The sequence below is a fragment of the Hemibagrus wyckioides genome, linkage group LG24 (assembly GCF_019097595.1).
Source record: "Hemibagrus wyckioides isolate EC202008001 linkage group LG24, SWU_Hwy_1.0, whole genome shotgun sequence".
NCBI classification, from domain to species: Eukaryota; Metazoa; Chordata; class Actinopteri; order Siluriformes; family Bagridae; genus Hemibagrus; species Hemibagrus wyckioides.
This window is the reverse complement of record NC_080733.1, coordinates 8695915-8706503: the sequence shown is the minus strand read 5'-3', so window position 1 is coordinate 8706503 and position 10589 is coordinate 8695915. Positions and strand designations below refer to the sequence as shown.

At 40.7% G+C, this 10589-nt stretch overlaps 2 protein-coding genes across 2 annotated transcripts; one reads left to right on the top strand and one right to left on the bottom strand.

Moving 5' to 3' along the window:
• The first annotated feature begins 246 nt into the window (after positions 1-246).
• On the top strand, positions 247-5164 carry sync (syncoilin, intermediate filament protein). Its single transcript, XM_058377851.1, has 5 exons — positions 247-395; positions 1468-2222; positions 3352-3774; positions 3914-4038; positions 4127-5164. The coding sequence occupies exons 2-5, from the start codon at positions 1482-1484 to the stop codon at positions 4182-4184; spliced, it is 1347 nt and encodes a 448-aa protein (XP_058233834.1). The 5' UTR covers positions 247-395; positions 1468-1481; the 3' UTR covers positions 4185-5164.
• On the bottom strand, positions 5132-10470 carry rbbp4 (retinoblastoma binding protein 4). The gene is made up of 12 exons (XM_058377853.1): positions 10243-10470; positions 9444-9591; positions 8718-8863; positions 8430-8603; positions 7485-7600; positions 7198-7358; positions 6521-6647; positions 6312-6389; positions 6129-6205; positions 5973-6030; positions 5751-5861; positions 5132-5473 (listed from the first exon to the last, which is right to left on the bottom strand). The coding sequence occupies exons 1-12, from the start codon at positions 10256-10258 to the stop codon at positions 5411-5413; spliced, it is 1275 nt and encodes a 424-aa protein (XP_058233836.1). The 5' UTR covers positions 10259-10470; the 3' UTR covers positions 5132-5410.
• Positions 10471-10589: the final 119 nt, after the last annotated feature.

Here is a 10589-nt window from a genome sequence, read left to right as displayed (position 1 = left end):
TAGTGTCACATTTATCTGGCTGCCCTTTTCTAAATCCCATTTGATACTTCTGCTTTGTCATGGGCGATATGCTCCTAATTGGATTCTGACATTTATTTACATAAAATCCTCTTTCTGGAGACTCATTGGTTTATATCAGCTGGTCAGCTCCTGGTGGACCTCTTTGAACATGCTTAGCTTAAGATGGGCTCTATGTTTAACTGGCTCATATTTCGTCCCTCCTACTGTTTATTCATAAATGTAAACAGAGCCCAAGTTGCCTGGGTGACTCGGCAGTCTGGGAGAAAGAAACCAGATGTCCTGTGTCTCTGCCTTATTTTCTGACTTCTCCTGGCTCTTTCTCACTACTTGGATAGTGCTCTGAGACTGTGGGGGAAAGAAACCTAATTACTGTGGTGAGTACATGGCATGTTGGCTTTCTTCATGCAAAATACATGCGAATGAATCAAAGTCACTGCAGAATATAAGAAATTGTGTAGCATAAGGTGTAGATACATTTGTGAAAGATCTTGACGTTTTGGCTTTTGGTCATCTTAAAGATCTGAATGAAAGTTTTCTAATTTCAACCTAACAAATTTGTTTCAACAAATGTTGTAACTGGAGATTTGTTTGATATGTTTTTGATGCATCAGTGAAGAAACGTAGTCATAATGAAGTGATCATAAGTGCTAGTTTGTAGTGGGCTTTGTGCAAGTGTGCCAGTGGAATGTGCCGTGCCTGTGCCCATGACTGGCAGCTGCTCTCTCTGAGCCTGCCGTTGTACCTACTGACCCCATTTACCATGGACATGTTCTGTCAGACCATTTAGGGTATCATAGACAGGAATATCGCATTTTCTCCCAAGGGTACCCATAGCAATAGTGCAGCTATTTGCTCTAGATCTGGAACTGAGGTTCAAGCTGCAGCTTGGCAATCATTCGTCACTGTGCTGCACGGCCCATATTGTTGCAAACTTCAGTATCCATCATCTGTACTTTATACTTCCCCCAAAAATTGTTGTATTTTCTGATAATGGCACACATAACTAGCTTTTCTCAGTACTGTATTTTTGTCCGTAGACTAATCATCTATCAGCTGTTCATTAGGCTTGTGCAGCTGCTACTAAATGAGCCGCATGCCTCTCAGATCTTGAATTCCCCTCAGCTTCACCTCCATGTCCATTTACTACACAGTGCAATCTAAAACTCACAAAGCATCCAAACATTATGGTTGTTCAACAAGACCTCTCTCATTACCAAGCATGGAAGGTTACCGAAGGGACAAGTCAAAAATCAAGTTCAACACGTCTCAAAGTTTCCTTGGAGAATGAATAGTGCTCTAAAGGGATGTTATTTGGGAAACCCTCTGTTGTAAAGTTTCTTAGAAGGACCAACTAAAAATCTCTTTAGGTCTGACCTTTATTTAAGAATGTACCTGTATGTAAATGCCAGAATTGTGTAATTCAGCCCAAAATATATTTATCCACAGGTAATAAACTGAAAATGGAGGAAGACATTGACTTGGAGGAGCCTTGTGGGTCTCTGTCTAAGCCCAAGGAAAAACATGATCCATTATTTATTGAGGAAGATGAAGATGACTACTTTGAAGATTGCTTGGAGGAGATCCAGGCTGCATTTGCTCTTCCTGGTGTTTCCATGGCCTATTCACAAAAATGTCAGGAAACCTTGCAAGCTGAATTTAATGTACTTATGAGACAGATGCTGGCACAGCTAGATGAATTTGAAACCACCCACGAGACCAAATCTACTCTACCATCTTTATGCACAGATAGAGAGAACATTTCAGTAGCTAACTGTTTCAAGAATAGTGCAGAGTGTGAAGACTGTATTTCAGACACAGCAGAATCCATGGCTGTAGTTGAACATGAAGGCGGCACAGTAGAAACAGTACCAGAGCTGTCTGCAACCATGGAGCTAAAGGAGCTGGGGACAACATTTGAGAGCTGCATTGAGGAGGTGAGGCGACTAGAGGGCAGGAAAGAGGAGCTGGTGCAGGAGCTTCTGGAGCTAGAGAAACCCATGGAGGAGGAGACTCGTGCTTTGAGAAGTGAACTGGAGGAGGCCCAGAAGCTCCTGTGTAAAGCTAAGCTGCAGAGACACAATCTGATGAATGAGATGCGATTCTTCAAGAGACGCTTGTTTGCTGCTGCCAAGGAATGTGCACAAAGCCAGATGACCTTGGTCATACAGCAGAAAGAAGTGGAGCAGCTAAAGGAAGAACAGGTACTGTCTGTCTATCTATCTATTTATCACTGACCTACTGTATTAAATTTGGGTAGGGCCTCCATTTGCTCTCAGATCAACTGGAAACCTTCCACTGAGGTTCTGGTCCATGATAAAATAAATGCATCGTGCAGTTCCTGCTGATTTTCATGCTCCCAAAGGTATTCTATTTCGATCCAGTGACTGGGAAGGCCACTGCAGAACAATGAACTTATTGTGATGCTCATGAAACCAGTTTGAGACATCTTTTGCTTTGCGACACAGTGCATTATCATGCTGAAAGTAACCAGCAAATTGTGGCCTTGAAGGTCACCAAACCATTATACCTTCTCCACTAGCCTCACTGTTCACACAAGGAAGGTTGGGTCTATAGACTATAGATGTTGTTAGTGCCAAAATCTGTGTGCCTCAGCCTCAGGATTTATTGACCATTCTACATTAACTGTCCACTAGTGGTAAGCCTGTGGCCACTGCTGCCTCTGCTTTCTGTTCTTCCCTATCAGAAGTGGAACTTGACTTGGACATCTGCAGTTTTAGCCCATCCACCCCAAGGTTTGATGAGATGCTCTTCTGATCAACACAAGTGTACTGAGTAGTTATTTGAGTTTCTGTAGTCTTTCTGTCAATTTAAACCAGTCTGAATATTTTTCATTGATCTATCTCATCAGCAAACAAGCGAGCTTTTTCATCCACAGAACTGCCACACACTGAGTGTTTTTTCTTTATTGCACCAGTCTGAATACTCTAGAGACTGTTGTGATCAGCAGCACCTCTGGCACCAACAACCATGCCAAGATCTCAGAGATCATTTTTCCCCATTCTGATGAATAATGTGAACATTACCTGAAGATATCTGCCATACCTTCATTATTTTATGTATTTTATGCATTGCACTGCTGGCACATGATTGGCTAACAGATTGCATAAATAAAGATTGCATAAATTGCATGAAAGAAAACACATGAAAACACATTCAGCTAATCATGTTGCCATTGTGTTCTGCCATGCAATATTCAACTGCACTTAAAATATTGATGCACTCACCTTAAAATTGTTGAAATGTACCATGTTCCCTATACACTTCATGACAGTGCCCTATATCTAATGCCACATTGTCCTCTTCAATCAGGAGGAGATGAAGGCCTTTGTTGAGAAGTTGATTGAAGGCATTGATCAGCTTCATTCTGAACACCAAAGCCAAGTGCAGGCTTTACAAAATCAGATAGATAACATGACCCAGGAATCCAGCAAGGACAAGACACACTCGTACCTGTCCCAAGGCCGACGTGCTTCCCTCGACCTACAGCAGTACCTGCAGGGTGGAATCAAAGCGCTGGAGGAGTGGTATGAGCCCAGACTGGTAGCTTTACTAAAGAGACGACAAAGCAGCACTGATGCTTTAATAAAGTACAGGGAGCAGTGCCAAGATCTGAAAACCCAGTTGGGGCCCCTGAAAGAGGAAGAACAAAGGCTGGGACTAGAGAGGGCCCGTCTGGAAGAGCGCATCTATCTGATGGAGAAGCAGAGAAAGGAAAATGTGGAGCAATACCGTGTATGTAATTAAGTCTGTATACAACTTTTGAATATGCCTAGGTATTGAGACAAATTTTTCCATATTATAGATCCTGAAGCGATGGTTTTATCTTAGGTTGCAAAATATAATGCACTAAAGCCATTTAATTTTTTCCCAGGCAACAATAGACCGCCTTGAGGAGAGCAGCCGAGAACTAAAAACTGAACTTCAGATACAGATACATAAGATAAAAGAGATGGAAGAACTCAAGAATAGTCTGGCCAAGCAGCTATACTTCTATAGGCAAGCGTTATCATCCATACAAATGACTTACGACTTTACGAATTATCAGACAAATTACCTGAAAGATGTCGTATTTTTAATTACACAGAGAGAACCTAGAGGGACAACCTCCACAGGACATCCTACTGATGGAAGAGAAAACCTGATCGATGAAGAATGTGACCTAATGCTTCGGTTTGGTATTAGTGATAGAAATTCTTCTTGCTGTTTCTACAGGGATGGTCTGATTGTTTAACTCTTAAATGTAAATAATCTCACGTTGCACTGCCATAACTTTAATAGCGTAAACATGCATGTGGGTGCCCTTTCATAAATATTCCAAAGCAGGCAGAAGTAAATACGCAACTTAACAGCACCACTCACCCTCTCTGCAATGTCACATCAACAAGGAACGTGTGATGGAAACTACCCAGATTTCAATCTGCCCACTCAAACGGCTCAGAACTCTCTAGAAATACCAGCAGTGTTGACAGGGATGTGAGTCAGAGTGGAGGAAATAAAGCTTTTATACACAACAGTCTGAGTGCTAGTGACTTGTCTTTATAACCGCAAATAAGTCGAGACACAAGAGAACATGGACATATTAGGGCATGATGGTCGAACGCTAAGAACATGCTGTCTGAAAGACACTGAACAGGTTTAGATAAGCCTCAGTAATAAGACAGCTAAAATGCTTTATTTTGATCAGTGTGAACATACTTAAATAAATCAAAATGCTTAAGTCAGAAAGGTATAATTACTATGGCTGAATCATTTCAATGAAAAAAAGTTTATTCTCAATGTTCTGTACAACAGTGTGGACATAAAGAAAGACACTGAAAAACACAAAATGATTTAGAATATTAAAGACAATAACATGACATTAGACCATTGTTGAGGAAAAGTACAAAATGAAGAGTACACAAGTCACCATGTGGACCCTTGATAACATTTGCATGAATGACCCATGTAAAAAATAAATCTAAAGTCACCTACTGACATCCACCACAATTATGGACTATGGTAATTAAGTATGTGGGCCTAAGCATCTTTCGATTTCAATTTTACATCCTTTTACCCAAGACAAGCCCTTAGAGAATGTGAAGGCTATGGGATAAACATTACAAAAAAAAAAAAAAAAAGGAAAGGATGGGAGCTTAATAAGCCGTATTGAAAATTAAGAGCAACCAATTTCTCTTAGAAAAATACACTTTTCATATTAAAGAGAAATACTTTAATTCATTTTTTTCTCTTTCTCTCAAGACACTTCATTTTGAGTATATGAGAGTGGCTGAAGATGCGACTGATGCAGTTCACCACTTCAATTGGAAAGAGCATGGTCATGTGAGACAGTGAGGTGTGGTGGATGGTCGAAGTTCTACAATGTTTTATTTTATCCCTGGACCTCTGTGTCTGCTGCTCCTTCAGGGTCCTCATCATTGTAGATGTTCTCAGCCTGCAGGAGAACAGTGCAAAATTGGATTAGGGATTGTTCATGTTTATATACAGACACGGTCAAATCTATACAGCACATAACTAAGCACTGTTCTTTTAAATCCCTTATGTAAAATAAACAGATGACCAATATACCACACACTGATTATTTATCAGCCTGACTGTTTATCTTAACCATTGCCCAAGGTCTACATTTTGGTTTAGTTGTGAATCTTAACAGCTGAATCATTTACACTAGCTTTCAGAACAGCTCAAATGTGCAAAACATATTGACTCACCATCTGCCAAACTTGCATGATGTTGTCCTCAGACACAGAGCAGATCACCCATGGCTCATTCGGGTTCCAGGAGAAGTCAGAGATCTTCGCTGTGTGTCCACCATGGATGAACTGACAGAAAAAGAAAAGCATAACTATCTAACTAATATACACACCACACATACAGATACATACACAAAATCTGTCTGAACTACTAATTAACGACAATATGTTGCTTCTCACCAGTAATTCAGGAGGCCCATCTTCTGCATCTTCTGGTGATTGCTCCTCACCAATTTTACTGCACAAAAGAATAAAAGGTTGTGTCATGTGATGGATTACAGCAAATTTTTTTTGGTTCTTTGAGGAATTAGGAACAAAGTGAAGGTAAATGGTTACCTGAGGTCCCAAACATTGAGACGTCTGTCTGTTCCGCTGGAGGCCAGGATGGTCTCGTTATGAGGTGACCACTGAACCTGTAAGCACGTTTTTTTAAAATAAAAAAAAAAAAAAAGGTCATAAATATTTGCAATAAGATTGAACCAGCATAACTGCAAGTGATTTTTAAAGCTATTCCCATACCTGGAAAATTTCGTCTTTGTGCGACTCAAAGGAATGCAGCTTCAACTTAAGATTCCTGAGATCCCACAAGGCAACAGTCTATTAAAGAAATGTGTAAAGTTTATGATGGGATTAAACAAGACATTCTATTTAATAATAATAATAAAAAAGTAAAAGATCAAATATTCTTTACATGGGGACACAATTTGGCCTCCAACTATTGTTCCTACCTTGTCAGCAGATCCAGTAGCCAGGATGAACTCACTGTAAGGATTGAATGAGAGGCAATTGACCTCTGCAGTGTGTGCATCTACTGCATGACTGGGCTTGGATGTGTTGTTAGAGCGTGTATCCCAACTGAAACAGAAAAATGTGGAAAGTTTTGAATTCTTAAACTCTAACAAAATTTTAATAAAAGTACTACTTCTTCAAGATCCCCATTTATAGCTGTTTTTGACTCATATTATAAGACTTCTAGTCAAAACAGTGAAGTGTGTGAATACAATATTCACATCAGCTTGAACAGAATGTCCCTTTTTTGGTTTCCATTTATTCCAAGTAAATGTCAGATGGCTATGATCCTCTGGGATTGCACGGCACTTTTAATTTACTTTAATGCATTTGCAAGCTCGTGCTGAGTGTACTTCAGCGATACGAAACAGACCACATTGTTAATGATGTGTTATAAATGAGGTTTGGGTTGTCAATGTGGCATGGAGAGGGAAGCATTTGTACTTCTGACTAAAATGGCTTTCAGGCATTGATCTCTGGAATGGCAACTGAATCGCTCATCTGTGAGAACCTGGTGCATTTATCCGTGGATAATTCTACCATGATATTTTTCTGACACTCTAGAGGCTTCAAAGGCCCAAGCACCTTTAAGCTTCAATAGTCTAAGCTAACTTACATCATCAGCTTCTGGTCATCTGCTACTGATCCAAAGAGCGATTCATGCAGAAGGTGCCAGGACACATCCTCCACCACAGCAGTGTGACCAGTGAAAATGGTCTTGGCATCAACTATTTTCCCTTCCTTGGGTACTGTGCTGATGTCCCACAGACAGATTGTCTGAAAACAAGAGAGAACATCATAAACCCATTAGTATGTGTATATACATTACAGTGCGGTGATCTGACCAGCAGTATATTCAATAGTGAAGTGAAATAATGTGAAAACAGGCATGATGCGTCTTACATGATCATCGGAGGCACTGAGCAGGCAGCCACTTAGGTTGGGGTTCCAAGACAGACCATAGCCCTCTTTCTGATGTCCTCTCAATCGCAGGTCAGGAGTGCATTCTCCAGAGGGGTCTACAGGAAACAGGTAGCAGATTGGAAAGACACACCCACACATTAATGTAATGACAAATACAAACTCTAGATTCCAAGATTCCTTCTAGGTTTAAGATTCTCTGGAAGAAAACTGACACTGCAAGCTATATGTTGAATAACACAAGCTGTACTGGGTTGTTTCCTCCTCTGCACAGACAGATCTCACTGCTGTGTGCATGCACATAAAGAACAAGTGTCCCAAGAAACATATGTCTAACTACTAAATGACAAGTGGTGGGTCTACTGACTTACTATTTAGCAGTATGCAGTTTAGGATGCTGCAACTAACCTAGTAACTCTAAAGAGTGTTGTATGGTGTAGTGTTTAATTCCTTCTCCAGTCTATGGGGAAAGAACCTAGAATACCTGATCAACAATCCACACCAGAGAATAAAAAGACAATGACTGAAAACAAAAGATCTGGAATTACTCAACCAACTAGCCTTAAATGCAAATATGTAGAGAAACTCTTCAACATCTCCTGTTAGTTATTAGTCATAGGCTCTTCTGTTTTCATCAATAAAGTTGTCAGACCAGAAAGAAAATGGACTTATTTGCCAACTCTCTCAGACTTCACTTTTACACAAACTATCCTCCTCTAATAATGTCTGCAATGTGCAATAGACAACAAGCAAGTAAATAGGACTCCAAAGTAAAATTAAGAATATCTAAAATCATCACTTTTTAAATGCCAAGAAACTTACAAAAAGCTACAAAACACTAATTTTATATTTCATTAGCACTTTAACCGACTGTGACATAAGAAATAAACCGGTTGTTCTACACAATGACTGAAAAGATGTTCATACCTGGTTTGGATGGGTGTTTGGTGTAATCAAAGACCAGCACATCACTGGTTGGAGTCTTGGTGGCAATGATGCAGGGGTTCTGAGGCATGTAGCGAGCCCGGTTCACTTCTCCTTCATGGTTAATCTTAATTTCAATCTCAATCTTGCCACTCACTGATCCAAAGCCACCAAACTCTGAAATCAAAACAGGACAGACTTCATAAGACAACCTGAAAATATGATATACATGCACACATGCTTATATCAAATACTTAGTAGCTTATCACCAAATTACATAAACACTCTTACCCCCTTTCTCACTGTCGTAATGCGAGGCATCAAACTGGGTATCATCATTGGGCAGCTGAACGCTGGCAATGACCAGGTGGTTTTGCTCATCAGAGGTGTGGGTACCGAGAACCAGCCGGTGGACACTGTAGTCTTTCCCCTCAGGCCTGCAGGGTACAGGACACAACAAACCCGTTCTTAATTAAATAGCAGATGCAACACAGAACAAATTCTTAAAGTAATTCAGCTCAGAAAAGGGACGATGTTTTGTTCATCTGTTACAAAACATACAGACGTCAGTATTTGAAGCAAGGTTCTACATGGTGTGTGAAAAGATGATCAAATAGACAGTAAACATATAAAGCACCAGGATTTGAATATTAAAATCACTATCTGGGTATTCCTTTTACTCGACATCCACACAAAGTCTTATAAAGGAAAAAAAGGTAAGCTATGTACTGAGCTTAATGTAAATGTAAACTGTGCCACTTACACTGTGACAGATCTATCAGAAAGTTTGACAGCAGAGTTTGTGCATTAATGTAAATGTAAACCTATAGCCTCTACCACCAACTTATAACACATAACTAATAAAAGTTAACCAGGTGTCTGCAATGTATGTTTATACACAGTTTTGTTGACTTTTTTCCGGGCATATATTTTCAGTTTCTGGTGTTGTGCTGCTCGTGTCATCTGAAAAAGGTCTAGAGAAGATGAGGACCCTGTGCTTCAGATGGGAGTGTGTACCTGGTGACATCCGGGAGCCACTGCGCGGTCAGACTCGGCCACTCGAGTGCGTGGGTCATCACCAGGTCGTAGAGGAACGGCGTGTTTTTCTTCCATATCTTATACTCTTCATTGATCACCCTCTCCTCAACTGCATCATCAAAAGCAGCTGCAACACACCGAATGGAAAATCAGGCGCTTATTGAGTGACATGTGAACGACTAAACTTCCACCTTAGCCACACAAATAAAAAAAAATCACACACAAAACTAAACAGTCTGAACATCTCAAACATCACTTCAGGAGAAAACGGACAGCTTTAAGTCTTTACTGGATCACGTTCGCAAAGTAAACATACAGGTCTAGGGAACTCGTGCACAAATACTCATATTTAATAATTAATCCAGAGGGAAACACAAGCTGTTAATATATTTGCCGGAATTTACTTTACAACGCATTCTTACAGGAAATAAATGTGCTGAGGCTAGCATGCTAATTCATTCAAATAGCTGCCGCTCACCACCGGCACCTAACCCGGCCAACCTGTCAACTACTTTCAGGTGTGCAACTTTAATTTCTGGCGTAGTTCAAAGTGTATCACAAGATAATATACTTCAGCAAATAAAATTCTTTATAAAAAAAGTTAAAAACACTGCAGCCATGTTTAGAACGCCGTTCGCTGGTAATATGGCGGGACGCGGCCTGTGTTGATACGCAAATGGCTAACAATTAGCAACATTAGCTGAGGCAGTGGAGTGGCTTAGTAAATCTCTCGGAATTTTAAACAGCCGTGCATACGGTCTCCTTAAACAGCGCTTACCTTCTTTATCAGCCATGCCGATTCAGTGAGTAATAATTATACACCTACAGTCCGATAACCGAGATCACCACGAACGGAGCTTCCACATTGACGAGTGCAAGATGCTCTTTGTCTCGCGCTGCCGTGCACATTCGCGCCAACTACAGCCGGAACCGCAGAAATGTCCACCAATCAGAGAACTGTAGCTGGAACCGCAAAAATCTCCACCACTCAGAGAGCAGCAGCGAGACCGAACGCTCTCCACCAATGAACGGAAGCTGCACCTGGGACAGAACAGTCTCCACCAATCAGAGAGCAGCATCCTGCACAGCACGCGCTCCAACAATCAGAGAGCAGTAGCAGGCGCA